This window comes from Colletotrichum godetiae (assembly GCF_030913485.1).
Source record: "Colletotrichum godetiae strain CBS 193.32 chromosome Unknown BDP55scaffold_25, whole genome shotgun sequence".
Taxonomy (NCBI): domain Eukaryota; kingdom Fungi; phylum Ascomycota; class Sordariomycetes; order Glomerellales; family Glomerellaceae; genus Colletotrichum; species Colletotrichum godetiae.
Window position 1 is genome coordinate 1 of NW_026851273.1, and position 25,172 is coordinate 25,172.

The following is a 25,172-nucleotide window of genomic DNA, read 5'->3' on the forward strand; positions in this document are numbered from 1 at the left end:
ACTCAGTGTGAGCCATCACCTCGGCAGGTGGGTCGCAAGCGGTGCGGCGGAAGAGTGGGTTAGCTACCAGAGATCTCCATCCGTTGCGGTTCTTCTCTGTCATGTCCTCCTGGGCCTCTGTGTCGATTTCAACGGTCTTGTGCGTTGCTTGTCTAGGGACGGGTGCCGCCATTGAAAGATCGTCGTCGCTCGTGGTCGATTCACTCCTAGATGATGTCGAGTTACTCCTCGACATGGCAGCTGCGGCGTTCCTTTGGTTGGCCGCTCGAATGACTGCCTCGGGTGTCCTTGACGTTGTCTCTGACGGCAGTTGATATCTTACAGCGTAGACGGTGCTCGCTGCGCTGGCTGTGTCGGTTCGACTCACTGGCGTAACGGCGGGAGCGGGCCGAGAGGGCCACATGGGCGGACGCAGCAGACCGCCCTTGGATCTTTGGCCGCTTTGGTTGTTTGCTCCCGAGTTGGTGTGGGCGTGGTTGGAGCGATATCTGGAGGCGATCTGTGTCATGCCTGGCCAAAGGTTACCTCTCTCGGCTGAGGCAGGACCTTGAGCGCCGGAACCACCTTGAGGTCCATCTTCGCCACCGTCACCGCCATCCCTACCGCCGTTCCTGTTCTTTCTCCTCCTGAGCCATGGGAATTCGGATGCTGATACCTCCAGCATTTCGTCACCATCGAAAATCTCGCGTCCCAGGATACCATCCTTCTTCTCTTCTCTTTCCAAAGCCTCGATCCTCTCTACCCATTCCCAGACTACGACACTGGCGCCTGCGGCACCAACCCAGCGAACGTAGTCTCCCCAAACAGCGAATTCTGGTTGTGCCATGTCCAGGACGAAGAAAACGACTGGTACAAGGATGGCGAAGAGAGATAGGGTAGAAACCAGAATCATGTTCTTCATCAAGGGGTGGTAGAAGGCGTATCGCTTCTTCATAAGCGAGTAGTAAATAACCCAGGCGGCGTATAGTAGGCCGAGGGATAGTTGAAATAGGTAACTGAGAGCGGGAACAGCGTCCACAAAGCTTCGTGGACGGGCGTTACCGTTGCTCCCGCTGGTGGGGTACTGGAAGCTGTTCAGGGCGCTGAAGATGAGATTTAATGTAATCAGCGCGAAGGCAGTCCACTTGATAATAACTTTTTCCCGCTGACGTGGGAAGAGTCGGATGAGAGTTTGGGCTTGTGCAAGCCACAAAAAGGTGTCGGAAATGAGGCGAATGACTTTCAGTTCGGTTCCGTCCATAACCTCCGACTGCATCTTTTTGGCGTCTTGAATTGACCACTGGTACTGCTGCTCGGCAACTTTAAACGTATCGGCGCTTGCTATTGTGAGAGAGATTGCAACGGTGACGGCGGCCACTTTCTGCAGCCATGGTCGACCTCCGATGCTGATTCCGTTCGAAGTTCCTCCACTCGTAAACCCGCGTCGACCCAGATATACCACTCCGCCGTCGAGAAAAGATCTAGGGGTAATAAAGAGCATGATCACGAGCATATATGCTGTTACTGTCGTCGCGGCGAGGGCGTAGCAGACGGGGAAGATGGAGGCGAAGAAGGGGTCGCGCAAGTCGTTGTATTGTACGGCGCCTCCGGTCGTGGTTTCTTCATAGTTGATGCCATTGTTCGCAATAATAATAGGCGCGGCGGTCGCGAATTTCGCGGCGGCTGCCCCAGCGGCGCCCAGAGAGGGCAAGGGACTCGCGGCTGCGGCGAGGTCTACCATGGTGGCGGCGCCGACTCGTCGGATGCTTGTCGATGAAGAACAGAGCGGCCAGCCGCAGGCAAGGATCGAAAGGGGCTTCGTCCTATTCGCGAACACTCGCCATCGAATAAGCTTCGCAGTCGTTGGTGGATTCGCAGTGTCGATTGACGTGGGCGTCGAGTTGTTGTCGTCGAGCGACGCGAGTTCCGGGACTCGGTCGGGCGGATGGGTGCGGCGAAAGTCGAGAGTACGAGTTCGGGTATTCTCAAGTCGGGCAAAAAGTGGTGATTTAGTTGAGCAGTTGATTCGAAGCAATCGTTAATGTTCCAAGATCCTCCAGGCGAATACCAAAATAGCCAAAGGTCACAATCGAATTGTTAATAAACCGGGTCGAAGTTGAGGTTGTCGGTGACCACAATGGAGAAAGTGTTCCAAGAAGGCTTGCGTGTGGGGGATGGGGGAGGGATCGCAGGCTGGGCGCCGAGAGATTTTGGGAGGACAAGAGAATACGGGGAGAAGAAAGGGCAAAAGAGGGAGGCCGGGGGGAAAGGAGAGTGTAAAAGCTACTTCCGGGGGGGCGCTGCTGAGTCGCCGTACGCAGTAGAGGGGGAAGGCGGCGCTGTTACGCCGTATGCTGTTGCGCTTTGTTAGACTGGTGCTGGCCAGATCTGGCTGTTCTTGCTCGTCGGGTGGAGTCGTAGACCGTCTCGAAAGTGTTTTGGAATAGTAAGTCGGGGGGACGCGGATGGATATGGGAGAATTGGGGGGGAGGGCGACTCTCCCAGTGTCATCCTGATTCCTGAGGGGGTGTCGGGCGGTAGGTGGTGTTGGTGCGAGGAAGGCGAAGCACACTGTAAGCAGTGCGACCGGGATTATCCACACCCCCTCCCCAGTCGCTCGTTCCCGCTAACTGTGCTTGATGCTATCGGATACGACTCGAACCACGGTCATTGCATGCGGACATGGTGGCATGAGTAGGGGATCCAATGTAGCCCTCATCTCCAGCCTACAGTCACTGCACTGTACAATCCCGAGTCAGAGGGACCGGCTCTTCCAAGAGTTGTCGCGAAGCACTGCGCGATCGTGTACGGAGTAGTGACAGCTTGGCAGACCCGACGAGATTCGGGGCGATCTACAGACACCAAGAAAAGGGTCCTTCGCCGTTCAGTAAAAACGCGTGTACGAAGAAGGTTCCGACTCTGCATGGCATTGCCGGACGCCATTCCGCAATCCATCGTCGATCCATGAGGACGCCGACTCCAGCTTCGTGGGATTGTGAAATGGTAGATAACTGTGACAACATAGTACAGTACGTGCAAAGTACGAGGCGTGCTCTCCGACACCAGGATATGGCTGCGAACAATTGATTGACATGCTTCCAAAGAGGCACCGACTATTAGATTCAATACCGTCGCATTGAAGGCGAACAGAGACACCCGCCCAAGCCCCTTCTTCGTCAGCTTTGCACTGTGAGCCTTGGGAGGGCGAGCGCTGCCATCGAGATCAGACGGGAGGGGAAAGTTGATAGAGACCAATTCAATCAGTCGCCTGTCGTTCACGTCCCGCATCGCGTGGTGTGACAGAAGGCTCGTTCAAAAAGCTTCGTAGATTGTCACAGGTGGCAGCAGTGGAGAGACTCGCTCGTGGGTAGTCTGGCTGAGACTGGTCCAACCGTTGAGGTGTCGTCGAATAGTGAGCAAGAATCACTCAGCGTGCCATCGTCTGATGGGTCGGGCAAGCAAGAAGCAGTGCTGCTCGATATCCGGCGAGAATGGGTGAAGAAGCTGTTACGAAGCAATCCAAGTGAACCTCACAGATGGACGCCGCATATTCCGTCAGCCATTTGCATCGAGTGTCCCTGCCTAGGTAACTCCTAGGCATTATCTAATATAGAAAGAGTACGTACTCTCCAGAGCAAGACTGTAAGACACTGTACGCCCGGCGCTAGACAGTAGCGGGCTGCATCGCCGTGCCCACCGTTGAAGTGATGAAAGAGCGTGTCCGCGAGTGTTGGGAGCTGGGAACGAGAACGGTGCCACGGTGGTGGCTAAGCCTCTCCGTCTCGAGGGGAGCACCCTGACACGGAGAAGGGCAGCCGTGCTGATCAAGTACAGAAATCAGATGGGCAGCCAGTCGTCGCTTGAGTCTTGGGGCCTAGGAGCGTTTTGTCTTGGCTCATGAAACACGGGAAAAGGGTAAAATGGCTGACAAAGAGTGGTAACCCCTCGACTGTTGGCCGACTCTTGCCCTATCGAATCGTCACAATTTTCTATTTGAGAGTTGGATGAGAGCTTGAGGGGAAGCCGGTGACATCAGTAAAATCAGTCCCATTGTCGCCTATCGATCGTGGCTCTGTCAACTCTAATTAAAATAGAGGTGAGAGCGTATGCTTATGATCGCTGTCGATTTATTACGGAGACGGGAGGAATTGGTCAGACGGTGTGTGACCAAGACGGAGAGGAGAACGGAAGGTGTTGCTGACGGTCTGCTGGCTCGCTTCGGCGGCCACTGAGCTGGATGAGGAAATGATAAAAGGGCAGCGCTGAGGAAGGATCCCACACTGTGTCAGGGGTACCGGGCACGGCGTTCCCTTTTGCAGCCACACCCCCTTGCCCCGGGTTCACCCTTCCGGTCAGTCCACATCCAATGAAATGAGTCTTTGGGCGAGAACTACGGGTCATCTGCAACCCATGGACGCGGGCCAACGTCCAAATGAGTAACTGATCGTGTACGTACCTCTGTTGGAGATGAGCAGGGGAAACTTGTGCAGAAAAAACCACCACTGACAGGCCACCACTAGCAGGCCCCTGTGGCCCTATCTGCTGTGACGGAAATGAGGCGCTGGGATTGAAGTTTTTTTCCTTCTTTTCTTTTGAACAAGCTTCCCGTCCGTCCCTTCTCGGCCATTTGCATCGTTCCCGAGTCCGCAAAAGGAGATCAACGAGCTCAGGCCAACGGCAAATCCTCATCGACGCAGGGGTTCTAAAAGGTTTCCTAGGTGTTGCTTGTTTGAAGGATTGCTTGATCATTGATGTGTAACTATTCGTACGAATACGTGCGTGTAGGTAGATAATACGTGTGGTGAATGACAGAGTGAGGTGATGCAATGTCGGCGCCCGGCAAACCATATCGACTTGGCCTACGTTGCTGCAGACGGGATTGTCAGATAATCAGCAGAAAGGCAGGTGGCAGCCGGGCCAAAACCTGTTGTTGGCTCTACTGTCCAATCCAATGGCCAGCACCGACTTGTATTGGATCCATCGAACCCCGCAGATGATCGTGGACGGGAGGGTGCTGCTCACCTATTCTTGGTAGCTTGCAGCCGGACGAATTGGCGTGCTTCGATAGTGCAATACAGATAGGTATGTAAAAAGCGTAGTGTTGTGTTCTCGGCCTTGTCGTGCTTGGGTTGGCTCTCAGTCTCAGGTACGAATCTGTGTGCAAGTAGACGTGATTGCCACCTGGCTGCAGCCTGCACCGTCAGATAGGTAGGTGGTACGGAGTACTCCGTATGCTAACCTAAGCAGCTTAGGTGGCACGGGTGGCTTGTGCTTTCTTTCTTTCCCCCGTTCTTCGTGCTTCCTTCCCAAACTTCCCCAACCCGACACGGTGACACCCCGTCTTTTCCCACACCTGCCCGTCTTGGCTCTGTTCCTCTTGGCAAAGCTTATCACTCGTGGCTGGCCAGCGATCTTGGCGATTGCATTTCCCTCTCATCCGTCCTTCATCGTCCCTTCCCTTTTCTTTCCCGTCCAACCCACCCACCTTTCGTTGCTTTTGACTGGCTGAAGCCTGAAGGCGCGGGGGCATGCCGTTAGGTTCTCGTTGCCGTTGCCGTTGCCGTTCCTGTCGCTTGTGCCGGCGCGCGCCTGTGCTTCCGTCCTGATCCTCCCGTCTCCAAGTCCGACGGATGTCTCCTTTTTCTTTTTCTTTGCTGTCGCCCGTTCCAGACGAACCGCATCCGTCACCGGTACTAGGCAGCCCGGCGCACACACTTTTGACACACAGCTCCAACAACATAATCAGCCCATACGGCTACTTTCCCCTCGTGACACTGTCGCAGTCTTTGGTTTTCACGGTCCGCATTCTGCTCCTGTTCAACACGGATGCAATTCTACGAATCAATGAAGCATTTGCGTCCTTTTTCTGTGTTCCTGGTCGTGGAACCCCGCATCGTCCAGCTTCATTCAGTCTTAGCTAAGGTGCACATGACTTGCTGGAAAGGCCGGCCAAATTAAAGTGAGGCAAGCGGCCGAGTCTCGACTCTCACACCCAAACCCCGCCGGCCGACACGCGACACACTCTCTGCACTGGCCAGCAAACGACCGTCTACCTCGTCTCAAAGCTCGTCCATCTATTTGTGTAGTCTTTTTGACCGGAGAAGCTAATTGATTGAGATCTAACTCGGAATGGAAAACACACGACGCGCTAGGGACTCCCACCAGGAATAGCACTATAGACAATGTGATGCCGGCACCATGGCCCAGTCTCTACGCCTACTCTCATCTATCGTAGAAGGCCAAATGCTGACCTTTGGAGTAGCCGTTGAGATCTAATAGTATACGACTCAATCTTCATATCGTCCAGGTTCACAGAAGTCTGTACCGGTCTGGCTTGGTCCCATTGATGTCTTCAATGACAGGGAGCTAACCGAGTTCAAAATTTCCTGTTCCAATACGCTTTGATCGCAATGAGAACTGATTATTGCTGAGATCCGAACAAATCAAGATGAGTATCTCGAGGTTGAGGCTGAAAGCGCTCGGAAAGTTCATCTCAGACAACAATAAGGCTCCGACGAGACCTTTCAAGCCAGTGTCACATCGCCTGGCCAAACACATGGGCTGGCATGAGGGCACCTTGTGCGCCGTGGTCGAGTGGAAGTCGTCTCAGTCTCAAAATACGGATCCCGGCTACACAGTCGTAGTCACTTCTTGTTCTACAGAGCCAACGCTGGCGAATCGAACTAGACAAGCGACGCCGTCTACCTCGCCACCAATGCGGGTTACCATTCACCGGTGCCTTTCTAGACCCCAGCTTTTTCGCATTCCCCGTTCCGAACCTTTTAGGTTGATATCCGAGGCGCTATTCGCCGCGAGCCAGTTCCTTCGTCACTTGGCCTACGACAAGCCTCCACCCTGTATCGAGACTCTGACCTAGTATTCGTAACTCCTATCCAGGGCGTAATGAAACTCGTTCCCTTGAGTTTTATCGCCAGGTCGAGTGTGTCCGTCGCACTCTGAGGATGTCTGCACGCTGTGTCTACTCGAATCGCGGGTATTAGCCCAGGTCGAAAAGTGATATGCAACATGTGTCCATGGATATGGATGCTTTTTTTGCAGTCTTCACGGTGCACCCAACTACTTTGTAAGCTTCTGCATCTGCTCCGATCGGGAGATCTGGAACGGGTACTTTTTTTTTGCCTTTCGGAATCCGGAAACTGGGTGGCTCCTCACCTCTTGCTGTCAACCACTCCAAAGAGATACCAAGCCGTCTTGGAAAGGAGAAAATGGTCTGACTGAGATTTAGTAACGCGGGCTCTTGGCGATTGCCTCAATAGAGTTCAGAGCGTCCCTCGGCACGCTACCTCTCTTACACTATGCAACACTAACCACCATGACTAAGACAGATTTCACACAAAGTCTACACGCCATCATAACCTAGACCTTCTTCTCAAGTGTCTAAAATCGTCTTGGCCGCTCCCATTTGGGCTCGCTGGATCACGTTGAGACGCTGTAGCATTCCTGGTGGTGTGCAGTCACTCGGGTTCGGTGAGCTGTGCCAATCAAGGGCAGGCAGTGACGCAAGGATCTCTCTCTCTCTCTACTACGACCGAGTATCTATTTCCAAAATGCCAATTTTTCACAAGACCACTTCGAGGCATGATGGGCACATTCCGCTGGAGGCGAAATCACAGCCAAGTGCCTCTCTGCTAGACCAGATTCACCAAAGTCAAAACGTATTCTTAGCATAATTGTCCCTCACACTTCTCCAAATGCCGGCTCATCAAGTTCTTGGCAGCGAGCTTCTAGGTGAATACTTCTCGATAACGAGAGCGATGAGCGCTCCCGTAACTCTATGTCGCCTCACCCAGTGCCCTCACAAAGTAAGCCTCACAGCAGAGATTTCCCACTTCGGATCGTGAACCATCTCAGGGGTATCAATTATACAGTCTCTATGGCAAACACATCTCTTCCCCCCCTCCCCCCCTTCTTTTTGCTACTCTAGGATAGAGTAACTCAACCCTCATTCTCAAACGTATCATTAAGATACCCAACAAAGCTCTCCCTCATCCTCTCCGCACTAAAGTTCCCCACGCCCTCAAGCCCAATGCCCCCCCGATTCAAACCCACAAACGCCCTCCTCAGCCTCTGAAGCTGCGGCAGCCCGACCTTGCGACCAGGAAGCTGTACAACAAGCTCCTTATTCTTCTCCCCTGCCGCTGCTCCCGCCGCTCCATCATCACCCCTCGAGACCCTGACCTCCCCGCCCTCCTCCCCCTCAGCCTGCGCCTCCAAAATCCTCTTGACGACATCCTGCGTCTCACGGTCCAGCACGTAAAGATAATCCCCGCTTGTGTCGCGGCTGCGCTGCACCGTCGCCTGGTTGGGCTTGATGACTTTCCGCCCTGTGCCCGCTACCGCGTCCCAGATGTCGTCGCATACTTTGGCCGTCTGCGCCGCGTCGTCGTCCCAGATGAGGGTGAAGAGGGGGCTGTCCCAGCGCGTCATTGGGTTTGGCTCCTCGTAGCGGAAGACGAGGTTGTCCCAGTTGTCGGCGTCGTAGGGCTGTTGCTCATCGTCGTTGTCGTCTTGCTCGTTCTCGTCCTCTGTGGTTGCCTCCTTTGGAACTTCAGAGGGCTGGCTGTCCGCCCTTTTTGTCTCTTCTGTCGTGGTCGTCGCTGCAGCCGTCTCTCGCCTCCTCAACCTCTCCTCGTTTATCCCCCTAGCCCTCTCAACTCCACATCCAATCTGAAGCACGACGCTCGGCGTCCTCATAGCCTTAGCCTCGCAGTGCAACTGGTACCGCCACCCCTTGATGTAATTCATCCCGTCCAAAACAACGATATCCCGGTCCGACAGCACGCGCTTCACGGCGCCATAAACAGCCGCCCTAGCGTCCTTTTCCGAGGCGTTGGCAGAGCGCGTGTGCGCGCGCACCTTGTTCGGGTCCAGGTCGTATACATCGCGCGATATTGAGAGCGTCGAGTCGGAGATGTAATGAAGTCGGTACGGTGGTGACTGTTTGCTGCTGCCGTCGGCGGCGGCGGCAGCGATGCGTGCTGCTAGGTGGGCCTGTAGCTGTTTTGCGCGGGTCGTCTTGCCCGAGGTCGGGAGACCTGAAACTACGATTAACTGTCACAGAGTAAGCTTTCTTTTCTCGCGAGTCCAGAAGGGGAGAAGACTCACCGGCATGCCTGCTGGCGGTTCGTGAGTTGAGGGATTGTGGTTGAATGTGAGTGACAGACTTTGGCGGGGTTTCTGGGGATTTTTTGCGCCTGCGATCAGCTACCCCACCTACCAAATCGGGACTTCAGTCATTGGGCGCAGCTTGCAGGTAAGTTGCAACATAACTTCACGTGGTTCATGAGCAATTACAGAGGAGCATACGAACAAGGTGTAATGTATTGAATCTCGATACTTTCGAGTATGGGTATCATGAGTCTTAACTTCTCTTAACGCCTGGACCTTCCTTCAAACTGCAATCCTAACCTTTTCCCATCGTGCACGAACACTGTTAGTCGTCCATATTCTCGTCCTCGTCTTCGTCACCTTGAGGTTCATGAGCGCCCATGATATCAATATAGAGAAGCATGCGCTCTCCCGCCAGATCCATCATCTCCTTGGCGTAAATGTCCCGCGGACTAGGTCCCTTTTTGCCTCGGCCCCGACGACTAGGGGTCGTCGCACTCCTCCGATTCGTACCCTTGGCCTTGGCCTTCCGTGCTTCGATTCCCTTAAGCGCGGCTTTTTGGAGCCTGTTTCTGGCTTCCCGAATCTCCTCCGCCGGCAGCGTGTGGAGCAGGCTCTCAAGGATCAGTGCCACCCTGGCGTTGTCTTCCGGGTCGATGGTATTGGCATGGTGGCCCAGATAGCACAACTCGAGGACGTCTGCGTTGATGATGATGCCGCTATCCTCCCCCTTGATGACCTTCCTTGGGTCTTCATATCCGGAGGGCAGCAATTCATCGAGCTGAACAGCTAGGAAATCGATCTTGAAAGCAGCCCCATATCGCTGTATGTACGAGCTCATGTCGGTGACGAACTGGTGAAAGAATGACAGGGGTTGCTGCTTGAGTAATCTGCACAAGTCCAGTGCATATTCGTTGTGGTCCATGAACTCCTCGGGCATATTGTAGGCAACCTCCGACAGGAGTTCCATCAGTCTCAAACGGAGAGGGATCGAATCTGCAAGTGGGGCAGCGACCGCATCGCCAGCTTTCCGAGCTGGTGTGCGTGGGGTAGGCGTTCCCGGCATGCCCGCCTCGGAAGGTTCGTCATCCGTCAGCTCTTCGTTGAAATAGTCGCCAAACTGGTCATTCTCGATATCAAGCGTAGTCATGCGTTTTCGTTTCTTATCCTCGCTTGGTAACCCCTTTGTCTCCTTGTTGAACACTTCGGGGAACTTGGCCAAGGATGAGGTGCAACCGTCAGCGAAGACGGCTTGGAGGATCATTCTCAGAGCACCCCGCCCAGAGTTAGTCTTCTGCTTGATGTACATGACAAGGATCGACTCTCGCATGTGCGTCCAGTCCTGAGGTTGCTGCGACGAGGCCAGGGATTCCTCGTCTAAGCGCTTTCGCTCGTAGATGTCGGTCTCGAGAACGTCGATCATGAACTGCAGCCACGTTTTCCAGAAGCGCCAGCGGTGGGGGTGCAGTCTGCTGCAGTTGAAGGCCCAACCGAGGACAGCCCAAAAGTCTTGCGCACGCTGCCATATGCTGTCCTCATTGGCCAGCTTGTTGTTGCCGATCTGATCACCGTCGAGGTCCTCGTCCTCCTCATCATGGTATCGGTTTCGGCGGCCGTACTGGACCCCGTGGAACTGGAACGCATTCCTGAAGCCGGCGTTGATGGGACCAACGATAGCGAGCAAGTTGCGCAGGTAGTCCAGTGTCTGTGAGCAGACCTCGAGACGGTCGGCGCCAGGGGCTCGAGTCGTATGGCTCGGGTGGATGGTCAGGGTGTTGAGGAGAGCGAGGTGGGTTAACGGAGGGACAGGGACGCGCATCGGGTTGGTGTTGATCTTTCGCGAGTACCCGGCAGTGAGGAGGCTGTTGTACAGGCCGAGTGCGCCATTGTCTAGATCGTTGTCAACATATGTCGTAAGGAGGGAGAATAGCTTGCTAACGTACAAAGGTGTTCTTCTAGGTAGATCTGGCAATGCTCCTTCAGCTCACGGGGGAGCAGGGTCGCGGATGAGTACATGCGTTTGGGAGATGCGGGACCTGTGATAGTCGGTTTTTCGGAGGTGGCATCCGGTGATTGAAAGGCCGTTCTGAATGAGTCTGGCGATGATAGGGCAGATAAATCCGTCAAGGACGAGGAGAGCTCCATCGCGAGCTGCATGGGGCTGGACGCGTCTGGCGACGCGGTTGGAAATGTCCCACTATCGTCAATTAAAGTCGGGTTGGGCAGGGGCCCATAAGGCCCCTGGTCAGTTTGAAACCTTACATTACATAAGGTATCAGCTAGCATGGGCCCATCGTGTAAGCTGGCAACAGCTGGTCACAGCTTTACTCACAATGGCACGCCGCTTGCCTGGTCAACAGCAAGGCACATAGATAAACCACATGTCACTTGGTAATGCCCAGGTGTATGGGCATATCGGAAAGTAATGAAATCAGTTTAAACAAATTAAACAGGAACTCTGCTGCAGTAGCGACTTGATGGAAGGCGGGCAGGTGAAGCAGGCTGAGGCGACTGTCTATGACTTACATGGGCGGGCCTTCATCCAAGTGCCCCCGACGACTTCAAGGGACGAGGTGGGCAACACAGCTGAGTGACTTGATTCCATCTTAACTGAAGTAGTCTTATAGTAAAGCTACATGGATGATAGCGCTGAAAGTGTTCACCACGAATGCCTGCCTAATTGTTAATAGTTCGACTTTGCGGGGTATTTCTGGAAGATGGGGTTAACATCGAGCACAATTCAAGCGTGATGAGTTGTCCCATATTTTCTCTTATTCCCTTACAATATCTCAACTTTATGAAATTACTTCTAAACTCCTCACAGCGAGTGTTTAACCGTGGTGTCAACCCTAATACACCAGATGAGGGTGGGATCACCCCGCCTCCAGTCATGTATGCTTGTGCGAACATCACTTGAGCTCCTCAAAGGCCTCCTCAATAGTTTCATTCTCTCCATAACAAATTGCGAAGGCCGTCCGAGCATAGTCATTCGCTGTTCCGCATAGATCAGGGGCTACAGTCTTGTACGCGTGGAACATAACGAGGAAGGCCGTTACGTTGTGCTCGCCAGGTGGACCCCACTTGATGACCTTCAGATGAGGCTTGGTGGATAAGTTTGTCGCTCGGCTAGCCTCGATAATGAAGCCACGAGCCTCGAGGCTCTTGATCGATAACTCGAGAGCTTCAATAATTTTTCCCCTGCTCAGTTGCTTCTGCCCGAGCGCAAGGTACGAATCCCATAGCTCTAGACGGTAGGATCCTTTCCTGGCGGGGTAAGTCTCCTCTAGCTGGCCAAGCAGCCGTTGTGCCTTGGACTCATGGGCTAGAGTCTTGCAGTTTTTCATGGTGCTCTTCAAGTCTCGGAAAAGGCCTTGGCGTTTTTGGAAGGTCGACTTCGAGATCAACTTCTTCTCTTCGCACAACTCACATTGGCAAATGAACCCCCAGTTCTGCAATTTCTTCTGGGTTTGGTCATGGCTAGCACCTTCATCGGTCATCCGGTAGCTGATCAGCAACTCCGTGCCGGCTTCTATGTCTCTCGAAGCTCGTACCATCATCACGTCTCCAATGAATGAGCGGCGACAGTTGCCGACACATGAGTGGTTGATATGGGACGCCTGAGTCCAAATGCCGCAGGTGGTGTAGCTTCCTTGTTCACCTCCCTTATCGCTCAAGTTGAGGATGGATGCTCGCGGTGCACCGAAGCAGTTGAGACTCACGATCATCGCGACAAGGAACCTGTGATAGAGTTAGCGCCGATTATTCTACGTTCATCCACGAGAGCACCACCTACGTATCAACTACCCTCTGAATCTGCTCTGCAGTCTCGCCTGAGCGATACTTCCCGCGGTGCAAGTCGAAGAAACGAGAGGCAGCCTGGGGGTTGTGATGCAGCTTCTGTACGAGGCCGGAGAGAAGATCTGCCTGCCCGCCCATCGCCATCCTCTTTGTGTCCCAGCTCATTAGTATTTTGATGTTCTGGCGACCAACAGCATCATCGTCACCAGCATAGCTGTATGCAAAGGCTTTCTCGCACAGTAGAAGATCGCCAGCCTTCACTGGCTTGGAAGTAAACAGTCCTCGTCCACGTCCAGGGGAGTGGCGCACCTCGACAGGACCAGTGTAGGTCGCACAATCGACCGTAGGCGGAGTGGCCTCGGCTTGGGTATGCATCTGCTTCCACTGGTAAATCCCCTGTTCTTGCTCGCGAATGCGACATAGAGTCCGCTCGAGTTCCTTCTCTGCGTCTCGGTTTCGGGGGTTCAGTGCGACTACTTGGCGTAGCTTCTCAGAGCATAATGAAAATTGTTCCAGCGCATAGTGGGCCTTGGCCTCTCGGAACAGTCCTTTCTCGGTTGGTCCATTGTTCTGTCGGCTTTCAATCGCGTCACTCAGTGCCTTCTCTGGGCGATGAAGCTTAAGATTTGCCAAGGAACGGTTGAGGAGCGCTGCGCGCTTCTCTGCAGGCGTGCTAGCAGAAGCGAGCGCCTTGGAATATCTAATCCGCGATTAGCAAAAGATTTCTCTAAACAAGAGTCCGCCTATTCACTCACAAGATTTCTGCTTTCCCCCATTCTTGCTGTGCCACAGCAGTGTTCCCTTGCTGTCGGATCTTCTCGGAGTTGGCACCAGTCTTCCTGGTCCTCCACTGCGACGGGATGCGTTCGTCGCCCTCGGCTAGTAGGATGATGTCGCCAACATGGTCCACTCGTAGGCTGTATTTGCCGTCTGTAGTCACCTTGAAGAATGGGTCCTTGATAATACAGATGCTGCCTTCAGGGAGCAGGTCGTCAGGTTGTATAGCCGTGTGATCTGGTTGATTGTAGACTTGAAGCAAGACAGGAGTGCCTGCCTCGTCTTCGGCAATGGCCATGATTGCGTTGATTTGATCCGTGGGCGTCATTGTCCGAATAATAACTCGCTTGCCTCGATGGTGCTCTTCCAATCTCATCTTGGAGATTGGCAGAGGCTGCAGCTCGTTTGCAGGCTGGATGCAGGGGAGATATGCTGGCGGAATCTGAGTGGTTGCAAAATTTGACCCTCCACTCGAAGCTTCCGGGCGTGATAGACGCATTGATCTTGCCATCATGAACTGCATCACAAGCATGCCGGGCAAAGGGTGATCGTGGGGAATCTGTCCTTTTCTGCGACTGGCTCGATCCGCGAGGACTCGGAGCCTTTCCGTGAAGGAGGCAAAGTCGTCGATATCAGAAACGTCCTTGATGTCCATGGCGATTAGAAGGTGATGTTACGCGTCGATGTTGATATTGTTTATCGTGTGGAAATTCGCAGAGTTGTCATTCGAGGTGAGTGCGGTGGGTGAAGTAAGAAGAGAAGAAGTAAAGCAAAGTAGGTCAGAATTGTGTTTTGTTCGAAAGTGAATGAATACGTGATTGGGTATTCATGTATCTGTTGGTCGTATGCAGGAGGCCGACCACCTGTGGGGAATGGTGTTAGACACAACTCTATGGCTGGAAGGCAGCCTTATCTTGGGTGGTTAGGTAAAGTATCAGAAAAACTCGACTCTGATGCTAAGTTTGACAGTAAGGTGTTAGTATCAGCCAGTCTACCAAGCCCGATCAATCTGCAATATAGATTCCTACCTTCAGATACCTACTTACCTACCCATTGGATCCATCCATGATGAACAAAAACCAATAGTGGAGGCAATATCTGAGAGGAGAATCACACTTAGAGAAAAGCCTTAGGTCTTAGAATCCCAACCAAGGTAGCCATCGATTCCAATCTTATGCATGGTGACTCTCAGTCTGACGAAGGCTCTGGATGCGAGAATAGGCAGGTGAGCTCTTTCTTCTTTGTGGCCATAAAGCCACCATGGTTCAAAGCGTTCTTGCACCACAAATGTCTTCACATAGTAGGCAACTTGCCTTACGGTAGCTAGCGTATGCTTCATCCCTTTATCGTTCAGTATGCATGAACGCAAGTCTGATATAGACACATTGGTCAATAGGCAAGTAAAATGACACTTGCCACAACATCCGAAATTTCTAGGTCATTACCCGCACCTTAACATATAAACATGAATTTCATGGCGACTATAATGATGAACCGAATCAATCTAAAGGTGGAACTAGTGGTCAAAAAAATACGCAGAGATATCGAAAAGGGAAACGGGTGAGTTCTTGTTGCCGTCTATCAGGTGGTGGTGTTACTTCGCCACGACATGCTTACCCCTCAGCAACCATGCACCAGAGTCTTCCAGCGTTTTCTATCACCCTCCGTCATCTCAGCACCACATATACAGCTTTAAAAGAACGATCTGCTATCTGTCATGCCATGTCGGAATAATTCTGATTGCCATGTGACCCGTCTGGCAGTGCCTGAGTTTGATCACATTCAACCCGGCAAAACCGAGCTTCAAATCTGAGGTCTGCCATCGTCCCCCGAGACTCTCAAAATAGGACACATGACCAAGGAAAAGACATAGTACCGAGTGAAGATATCTGTATAAGATAGACATCACTGTATTGCTATGCTGGACTATGTACAGTGATGTTATGCAACACTGACTCTCGTAGGAACAACACCAACAGCGGGCAGCACGGAACAGGTGAGCACCCATGCCTCTAATCTACTCCCTGCATCAAGACGTCTTACATATGCCTCAGTCCATAAAAGATGCAGTCTGGACCTGCTCTCAAACGTCCCCCGAGCCTCGTTATCAGGGACCCGCCAGACGACAACGGGTGGCCCAACATCCCGCCGCTCCCTCTCCCATCTCCGATTAGTCCCCTCCGCAAAGGGCGTACATCCGCCAATACGACATGTCACGATTGCCTAAAGCGGATTAAGGACGCCTGGCATTGGCTGAGAGGGTCATTCACTCGCTGGAGAAGGGGTGGCCGCAAGAGAAGCCCCGTAGCCGCATGAAGGCGTGTGTGTGTGTGTGTGTAAGTGTGTGAGTGTGTGTGTATAGGTAGATTCCCGCCTACAGATGCCTAACAGAGATGCTGTAGCCTTCTCTTCTCCTATCGTAACTGTGAGCGTGGTGTGTACCCCTCCCCTAATCTCGGAACCATCGTCGTCCTCCAATGATATCGTTATAGAAATGTCCCAAAACGCCCCTCTGTATGCAAGATCCCGCAGCTGTCTTTAGGGCTGCACAGGTACACATGCTCTTATGTGTCCTGCAGCCCTATGCCCGACATCGTGCCATTCTGAAATAAGAACTAACCAACCCGTGTCCACCCATCTAGTAAAAGTACAGTTTGTCTGTTCGAGCCAATGGAGCGCCGTGAGGCAGACGACATGCTCCGGTTGTGTGGTGTCGCCTCTTTCATGTTGTGTATATTCCCGTGAATGCCGTCGATAAAGTTATGTTTATTTGTTTGTTTCATGGCAGTGTAGATTGAGTTGGCTTATCGACCGTGGGCTGTCGAAGCATTAGTCTCAGAGCCATCATAAGAAGGCGTTGCGTTGCGAAGAACTTACTCGCGTCGTTGGGGAAAGTCTCGTTTTCGCCTTCACCCTGCTTGAACATCTTGGGGGTAGAGTAGGCAACAGTAGCGTTCATGTTGGCGGTTGGTTGTAAGAGGATTGAGGATTGGATATGAGTCGAAGTAGGATGAGGCAGTGTAGTCTTGTGATGAAGAAGTGTATGACTGTTGGTCTGAAGTGTAGTGTGATGAGTCTGAACAAAAAATTCAAGGCATCAAGATAAGGTATTGTCAATTCATTTATATCAACAACTGACGGACCAACGGACCAACAATCGAGCTTCATATCAGACTAACCTAAGGTTGAGTCACTCAACTTAGGCAGGAGTATGCCTTCATAGGCAGACAAGACAATCTGAGAGGTTCAACGACGAGTGCCCCTAGTCGTTACAAGTCACCGTGCACTGCCATGTCAAACAATGACAATGACATTTCATATGGAAATACCATATCTTGCACGCGATTGCGCATTCTCGGTATGGCGATCCTGGTTCGGCAGCTATGAGATTCCTAATAATCTAGGCAATTGCGCATTGTGATTCGTCTACGACGAGGGTTACAGAGATCTAAGCCAGGATGCCTTAAAGTCGAGTATCAGGTATTGGACCCCTACAGATGGTAGGGCCAGCGGCAGTGCGAGGCAGAACAAAGACAAAATGAGTCAGGCGGGTGCAATTGCAGTGACATTCACCAGGGGAAATATGACCCCTCCTTCCCGGAATGGATGAAAAGAAAGAGAACATGACCGCGGCCTCAGAAACGCATCGACGTTTGCAGAATGGAGGGGTTGGGAGACGACTTGGTTGCCTGGGTTAAGACGTGTTTGGTGACGGGGATGACATGGGGGTCCTAGACGGTCTGAGGCAGCAACCCCCCCCATATTTCCAGGCATGAGGGAGTTCGCGCCCTAAATGCAGTGCTCTTCGGTGATAAGGAGAAGGGAAAACTACTCCAACGCCAACGGAGTGCCAGGTCTCGTCACTAGCAATGGTATGTGTGCGCCGTTGCGTATGACTGACAAGGCATCGAGTTGCTCATTGTGGCTTTGCGCCTCGGTGTAAAACGTCTAGGGCGCAAACGCGCCTTTGCGCGGAAGGGGTAGGGAAAAGTTGGAAAAAATGGAACAACAACGACAAAACAACCTAAAGGTACGTCAGGGCAATGCTATCACTGCCCGTGTGACTGATACCGGACAAATTGGGCAACTCTCGACAAGCATTACTTGGTCCGGTGGTGAGTCGAAGGCCTCAAGGCTGACTGGAACATGTTGCAGGTGAGGCTTGCGAGTAGGGGCACGGAGAGGCGGCAGAACAGTCATTGCAAAATTCGGAGTATGTCGGAAATCACTCCCCCATTACATTTCTCGGTAACGGGCTCCGTCTTGATTGACGGAGCCAGGACCCCAAGAAACATCAAGTAGGAGGCGCAGCCCAGTTTCCCTCTAGCACTCAAACTGACCGATTACAAGTGGAAGAAGTTACGTCGAGATCGGTTGATTATTTTGGTGCGAAGTGTGTAAAGAGGAAAAAGAGGTCGAGGAAGGGGGGAAACGTGGTTCGCGAGCAATAAGGGGTGTCGTTGCCTTGCCCGCTGCCTGCTAAGCTTGAACCAATCAGGGCTAGCATGTAGTCAAACCCCGTGACATGGGAAAACGACGGCGTCTCCACATTTCTCGATCTAGTTTTTTCTCGCAAAGTATATTTTCACGCGTCCCTCTTCCCTTTCCTCAATCTCCTGTTCTTGACCTCAACAGCATCAACAACAGTTTCGCGGGCCACCCAGGCTTGGGATTCGGATCTTATGCATGGTCCTTTTCAGTCTTCCGAATGGCGTTAGACTACCCCGTGATATCACACACTGGGCAGCCTGCACCTCGGTCCTGAACCCAGCCCGTCGTTAATGGCCCTGAGCAAGTGCTGAAGTCCATCGACACGGAGGCGCACGCGAGCTCGTTCCAACGTTGAGTGTGATTTTACACCGGTCTGATGACCAACCCCACGATATGCCTACACCTCGCGATCTTACTGCGCAAGAGTGTCAACTACTTTTTTATTCGTTCGAGTGGGAGAACAAATCCAACGGTCTAGACAACCGGTCCGCTCCACCCTGATACCGTCGAGATAGTGCGGCTTCAGGACTAAAATCGGACAAACATATCACATGGCATCTCGTACTAGTTGCAAGTTTTGTGTTCTAAATTTACCTTGATTGGTATCATTATAGTAGAGAGTCATTATTCCTAAGCCCATGCCACCAAGTCGTGACTGCCATCAGATACATGTGAGGGGTATTCCGACATCCTCTGCGCAAGAATTGCAATCCCATTCCATTCCTCGCGTTGTATTAAAACCCCTGTTAAACCCAGTTCTCACCGAAGATGTACTTTTCGTCCATAAAAGACAACAAGAATTTGGACACAAGCCGACCGGTATAGTTGACCGATACGTCGCTTGGAAACGGATGGTGGGCGTCGTCGCTTGGTAGGATTGGGTCCTCCGCCAAGATTCCTAGTTCCTCGCCTGAAAGTCGCAAGTCAGCATTTCGCATTCGAACATCGAGTTCCTGGGCAGCCTACCGTTCTGTTGAATCAGATTATTCAGGCCCAAGACCATCTCGATGGCTGGTACGTCCAGATCACCTTGCTCGGCCCATGAGTTGTCACGCATAGGATTGAACGGCTTAGTCGTCGTGTCCCGGCTGTGGGTCTGGTAGATCTGGTGGAATTGGTACGCGAACTGCTTGAACGGCATGTTCTCGACCGCCTTGTTGATATTCAGGGCGTCCTGGCGTTTGTATTCCGGGGGCGTGTGGTTGCGCATGCTGATCTCATTGAGTGCCACGACAAAGTTATCCGCAGATGTCTCGACCGATTCCATGAATAGGCACAGTACCAGAAACGAGGCCATGCATGGCGCCCACTCCTGTTTCGACTTGGGCTTGAGCAACTTTGAGAAGGACTCGAAAAGGTGTTGCATGTCCCTCATCAGGAGCTCGTCAATCACCGCCTTGATCTGCCTGTTGACGACGCGCGGCGTCACCCAAGGTACTTCCTGAGGGACGAGACCGGAGTCCTGAAGGCCCACGACGCTCTGTCGTGTGATGCAGAGATGGCGGGTCATGACGAAATGGGCGCCGTAGATCGCTAACGCCTTCTTGACCATCGTCGACTGGATCGGGTCAACCAACGCACATACACAACACAAGCGAACGACAACTTACATCAGACTTGTTGGCGTATGTTTGCACAACATCCAACACCTTCTTTGGCAACTCCGTGTGCCGTATTGACTCCGTCACTGACTTTGTGAACCTCGGCTCGGCTGCGATGGCGGCAAGGTACTCCTTCACCTTCTTCCTCAAAGCCTCCTTCTGAGCTGATGAATCCAACTCCAACACCATGGGCGCCGAACCTCTGGCTTGCAGGTCTACGCGATCTTTTTGCACGTGCAGGTGGTAGTGCTGTTGCACTTCCTCTGTCCGAGGCTTGAAGAACCTCGCCCGGACCTTGAGCGACGCCGGGAGACCGGAGAAGAGCTCAACCTCACGAGGGGCCAGTTGCACCGCGTCAACGTCGACGTTCTCCGCCATGAATTTCGACATTTGATCCTTGCGGAAGTGGCTGCGCATGAAGTCGGGGAACAGCACGGTCAAAAAGTCGGAAAATTGCCAGCAAACGACCTGCGGCACCTGGCCGGCGAGCTTTTTACAGCTCTTGCAAGGTCTCTGCGAGTCACACTTGACTTTGCGGCTGTGGCAGCAAAAGCAAGCACCTAAGCGGCGGACTTGCAGTGCGCTCTCCTTTGTCGCGTTCGCCAGAGGCCCCTTGCGACCACGCGTTTGGATCTTCATGGCCTCGAAGCACTCCCACGGGTTGGGACGGCCCGAGGAGGCATTGATGGAGTTGGGCGTGACGATGACGAATTTGTTTGCAGGTTCAGTGGCCTTCTTCTTCTCGACCTTGCCGGTGATGACCTTGCGGATCTGGTGGGCCGACGCTGCCCTGTCGCCCTCATGCTTGAGGTCTGGGGAGCTGGAGTTCGACTGGGAGGAGCTTGTGGACGTGGGGCTTTGAGACGAGGATGCGGAAAAATCCTCCATCAGAAACATTGAGCTCCCATTGTCGACTTTGAGGTTCGTGGAGTTCCAAGGGCCCGGGTTGATACTGGTTGATAGGGTCTGTGACAGGTCGATATCGCCATCGTGCTGTTGGGGGAATGTGTCTAGGCCGGTCAGGGAGGTATTGTTCGATTGGAATGAGTTGACAAAAGATGTCAGTTCTGAGAACAAAGCTAGTTAGCTAGGGTATACGTCAAAGTCGGCCACGAGTAGCGGCATCAAGACTAACCATTCAGGTTCAGCTGCTCCTCTGCAAAGAGGAAGCCCTGCGGTGTCAAGAAATTGGATTCCTGGCCGCTGGGAACGAACTGGCTATCAACAGACGGCGCCGGGGCGGCAAACGCCTCTGCTTGGTCCGGGAAGCTCGAGGCGGAGAAGGCGGGCTGGTCGAGGTCGAGATTTAGCGGGGATAGGCCCGCCGGGTCCGAGCCGGCATGGTGGCCGACGACTGCGAAGCCGTTGAGACTGCCACTTGCCGGGCTGGGCAAGAAGCCGACTGAGGCCGGTAATGAGGCGTAGTCGAGATACTGCCACGATTCTTCGGTGTCGGCCGCGGACTGCACATCGTAAGGCGAATGAGGCGTGGGGCCCCTCGAGGAAACAGAAGCCATTGCAATGTCTATGAGTTGGCAGGACGTATAAGTGGCCAACCGTGAAGTCGCCCGGCGCTTTCAATCCGCTCGGTAGGTTCGATTCGATGATTCCGTAGCCCCTTGTGTTTCTTCGAAGAACCGAACAACAGGTCCTTGTTTCCTCCCAAACGTCGAATGGCCAGCCTTCCGGGGGGGGCTGTGTCTGCTTACGCTCAATTTCGGAATTGGCGCGGGGGTCACTCTCTCTGGATGAGCGAAAAATGCCAGGACTCGTCTCGGTCTTTCTCCCTTTCAACACTCGACAACTCGGAGTCGCGGTTTTGAATTGTCGTCGGCCGGACTCGAGCAGAAAGTGTCAATCTCGCAGAGTTGCCCTTTTCTCACCGTTCTTTACCACTCGGGAAAGTCATGCAGGAGAGCGGGAACGAAGAAGAGACGGTGCGAAAAGGGAAGCCAACAAGATTAATACGAGGGGGGGGAAACGGCGCTGTCACACACTCACCCCATGACAGCAGAACGAACAGCGCGACCAGTAAGCAGCAGGGCCGCAGCCATCCCGCGCAGTCCCCGTCAACCTGTAAGGTACTTTCTTGTGGGCACGCTGTGCTGTAGCGCTGCTGAATGAGCTGGTCCTAGTCTCCGCTCCTTCGGCCCAGCTGAGCCACTAGTCCCTTTCTGGGACCGAAGATGGGTCCATCGATTCACGAATAAGAGTGCTCTAACCCGATCCATCACCGGCCACTCACCGGGGGCCCGGAGGCGCGGGAGGATCCTTTTGCCGCACCGGTGGCCGATGGCCGAAGCTGGTTCCGGCTCCTGCCACCGGAGAGCGCACGGGGTTCCGTGACAACCTGGAAGCCTGGCGCCTGGAAGGGCCTCCTGGAAGGGAGGCTGGATTCCAAAATGGTCCTATCGAATCAGGGTGGCATATACGGAAGGCACGAGAAATGACCGACCGACCAAGCTTGTGCACCTATCAGCGTTAACGTTCTGGCAATCGGCAATCGGCACCGTCCCCTTCCCTCTTCCCCCAACCTGACCAACGTTGTTTCCTCCATTCGACCACCGTCGCCTGACAGGCGATTGATCAATGCCACGCCAACCCGTCGTTGAACTTATTTTCATCACGAACCTTTCACATCCGAAAACACTGTTTCTCTTATTCCAATTCTTACAAATCCCTCAGAGATCGACAGTAAAGCTCGCACCAGCGAACCGGCCCGAGCCCCAAGACCCTTGACGATTGACCGTCATCCAACATCCCTCAGGATTGCATCCCGCTCCCCGTCGATATCAAACCCCCTAGCATTCATAACATCAAACCTCGAGAGCGCCTTGACTCAAACCAACCTCCCACACTCCGCCACTCCGCGTCCTGTCGTTCCTCGCATCATGAACCATCTCCAAGCATCCAGATGCATGCATGTAGCAGAGAACAATCGCCCCCCGGATCTACCAGAGTGGATAACCTCCCAACCCGCCGGCGTTCGACCTTCATCCCCACGATACGACTGCGAAAACGCCAACACCATTCTCTGTTTGCCTGCTCCAAGTACAATATCGAGTCCGGCAAGCTGATCGTCATGCCTCCTATCTCATACGACTAGAGCGACACCCAGCATCCCCCGCCAAGATAAGGTTTAGCGCGCGCGGCGCTTGACTAGGACTTACGCGCACATCGTACGCCTGTCCGCCTGTTTGCAAGTCGAAGTTGGCACAGCTCAGACCACAAACCCCGTTCGGCGCGGAAGCTAAACGGGCCCATGCCGCCCGGCACGGCCTCCCCGCCGACGCCGTCGCCCAGGGTCGCATATCGCAACCTGCTCAAGGGGGAGAAGAAGACATGGCTGCTTTTGACGGATTATATGCCGCTCCCGTCGGCATCCTGCCGTTATTCTTAGCCTGCTCCGTTTCTCCTCTAGGCAGCTTGTCCGACACTACACAAGGGCCGGCGGTTTCTTTTGGATTCCCGTTGATGACTAGCGAAATTGAAGGCAGAATATCCAACTACAACAGGCCGGCTATAGCATCGTCGATTATGCTGTCCTCAATCCACCCCGACACGAAACTAGCTCTCACACCTCGAAACAATGATTCAGGATCCCGAGTCCGAAGTTGGCACAGCACCCTCGTCACAGACAGAAGCACGTTCCAATTTTGCCCGGGTAGACCCAGTGAGCCGTGTGCCTGGACGAACCCCCTTCTTTCATTGCGTCCCCCAATCTACTTGGATTGCCCACCACTTCAACTCGATGTAGTGGGAGAAAGTCCCCAAGATAGAACATCCAAACCACCACAACCATGACCGCACACCACCCGTTCAGCATAGCAAACCTTGTTCTGCCACACTGGTCTGCTTATTCACTCTCTAGTCAGCCAAGATTCGAAACCACCTTCTACCGGACTCTAACGTTCTTCCAGAATTCCGCTCCTTTTGCATCCTTGTTTTCCTGCGCTCATGGGCTTTGTCCTTATTCCCTTCCTAGCACCAGCCTGTCTGTTCGCGCCCTGGAATATGCATTATTCGCACTGATGGCAAGGCACAGAGAACTCCATTCTTTGCAGTAATCTGTCAATCGGACGCCGTTATGTGGGCGGTAGAACTGGAGAAGATAACAAAACAGAGCCCAAGCCAGGATGTGGTCTTTTGGCATGTCTGCCATGTGTCCCGGTTTGCTTGTCATTCTTCAACACGACCACACCAGTCCCACTAGCAACCTCATTGCATGCTTGTCTATGTAACCCTACCAATCACCGGAAACTGTAAGTCTACATCATACTATTCATCGGCTTTTTGGCTCGCCTTTGACGTGTTGTCAAGGGGGGCACGCGGCGCAGTCCGACGGGATTCTATGCGGCGCGCAGATCGCATCCCTTCTTTCCCATCCGTCTTCAACTCACTTTTTCAACAGCTTGCTTATCCCCCGGTTTCACTTCTTGGCCCCCCCCCCCCCGGCTCTGGCCCTTCTTCCCCGGGGGACCCATCAGGCGGGATGCGACACAACGGTCTCCCCATTGATTTACAGAGCTCCCCGGGTCGTTTTACGGTTTGCGTTCCCCGTTCTTGGCCTAATGATAGTGTAGGATACCTCCATCGATCGCCGGTGATGGCTCTTGGTGGTCTTTCCCGCCCAAGTCACCCCGTCAGGCACGCAAGCAGGAACCCCATCGGCTGATGATCACCGTTCATTTCAGCCCAACCCAAGCGCCGCCGGGTGTGGGGGGTATCAAAGTCGCACCGATAGGATAGGGGCAGGGCCGACGGATACTTGGGTTCCTGCCACGCCTTTTCTGCGGTTCCTGCAATCATGCCAGGTTTGACAAGCCAGATGGCGTACGGAGTAGCTTTGGCTCCTGGAACATGCGCAGGGAAGACGAGAGCACCACCGCCCCCCACTTGATGGCAGAAGAGTCAGGAGCCGTGCGACGAACAGAGCGCCTCAAGTCATGACGTTTACGAACTGGATACCGGCACATCTGAAGAACACTGCGTAGATTCTTGGCGCTGAGAGAGCGCGCCCAGCCACGGGCTACTATGGGATATCAAACTGCCAAAGGCTCATCTAAGCCGCCCAAACCAAGTGAGTAGAGAAGAAGAAAACAACAATAGTATAGTAGGGATATGTCCAAATTGCTCTCTCGTGAACCGCACACAAACAGAGACAATACGCACAAGCGCGGAAAAAGATGTGCGTAAAAACAGCCATCCGGTAGCCCAGTGTAAGTGAAGGGTGTCTGTCAAAAAAAGATATCACCCCGTTGAAAACAACTCCAGGCCCCCAAACCACGCCGTGGCAGTGCAGAAACGAATAGCAAACCCACCAAAATAACAGTACCAATGTACAAAGAGGTTTCCGCCCTTTCCTGATGAACCTGTAGCGCCCACCGCTTTCCCCAT

At 53.4% G+C, this 25,172-nt stretch overlaps 6 protein-coding genes across 6 annotated transcripts; 1 reads left to right on the forward strand and 5 right to left on the reverse strand.

Moving 5' to 3' along the window:
* BDP55DRAFT_522785 (PalH/RIM21-domain-containing protein) lies at positions 1 to 1,699 on the reverse strand (the record flags this gene model as incomplete). The annotated part of the gene is made up of 1 exon (XM_060567786.1): positions 1 to 1,699. A coding segment is annotated over one exon (1,699 nt), but the record flags the coding sequence as incomplete, so codon positions are not given.
* A 6,215-nt stretch (positions 1,700 to 7,914) lies between these two features.
* On the reverse strand, positions 7,915 to 9,142 carry BDP55DRAFT_666499 (chromatin associated protein KTI12). Its single transcript, XM_060575110.1, has 2 exons — positions 9,106 to 9,142; positions 7,915 to 9,051 (listed from the first exon to the last, which is right to left on the reverse strand). Exons 1-2 carry the CDS (start codon positions 9,109 to 9,111, stop codon positions 7,936 to 7,938), a joined length of 1,122 nt encoding a protein of 373 aa, XP_060428463.1. The 5' UTR covers positions 9,112 to 9,142; the 3' UTR covers positions 7,915 to 7,935.
* Positions 9,143 to 9,301: 159 nt separating this feature from the next.
* On the reverse strand, positions 9,302 to 11,304 carry BDP55DRAFT_769203 (uncharacterized protein). The gene is made up of 2 exons (XM_060581051.1): positions 11,052 to 11,304; positions 9,302 to 10,998 (listed from the first exon to the last, which is right to left on the reverse strand). Exons 1-2 carry the CDS (start codon positions 11,263 to 11,265, stop codon positions 9,434 to 9,436), a joined length of 1,779 nt encoding a protein of 592 aa, XP_060428464.1. The 5' UTR covers positions 11,266 to 11,304; the 3' UTR covers positions 9,302 to 9,433.
* Positions 11,305 to 11,801: 497 nt separating this feature from the next.
* BDP55DRAFT_175090 (uncharacterized protein) lies at positions 11,802 to 14,539 on the reverse strand. Its single transcript, XM_060565775.1, has 3 exons — positions 13,662 to 14,539; positions 12,902 to 13,606; positions 11,802 to 12,846 (listed from the first exon to the last, which is right to left on the reverse strand). The coding sequence occupies exons 1-3, from the start codon at positions 14,336 to 14,338 to the stop codon at positions 12,018 to 12,020; spliced, it is 2,211 nt and encodes a 736-aa protein (XP_060428465.1). The 5' UTR covers positions 14,339 to 14,539; the 3' UTR covers positions 11,802 to 12,017.
* Positions 14,540 to 18,920: 4,381 nt separating this feature from the next.
* On the reverse strand, positions 18,921 to 21,292 carry BDP55DRAFT_553952 (uncharacterized protein; the record flags this gene model as incomplete). Its single annotated transcript, XM_060569345.1, has 4 exons — positions 18,921 to 19,084; positions 19,141 to 19,732; positions 19,785 to 20,842; positions 20,911 to 21,292. The coding sequence occupies 4 exons, from the start codon at positions 21,290 to 21,292 to the stop codon at positions 18,921 to 18,923; spliced, it is 2,196 nt and encodes a 731-aa protein (XP_060428466.1).
* Positions 21,293 to 22,999: 1,707 nt separating this feature from the next.
* Positions 23,000 to 23,874, forward strand: BDP55DRAFT_175215 (uncharacterized protein). The gene is made up of 2 exons (XM_060565776.1): positions 23,000 to 23,645; positions 23,696 to 23,874. The coding sequence occupies exon 1, from the start codon at positions 23,118 to 23,120 to the stop codon at positions 23,577 to 23,579; it is 462 nt and encodes a 153-aa protein (XP_060428467.1). The 5' UTR covers positions 23,000 to 23,117; the 3' UTR covers positions 23,580 to 23,645; positions 23,696 to 23,874.
* The last annotated feature ends 1,298 nt before the right edge of the window (positions 23,875 to 25,172 follow it).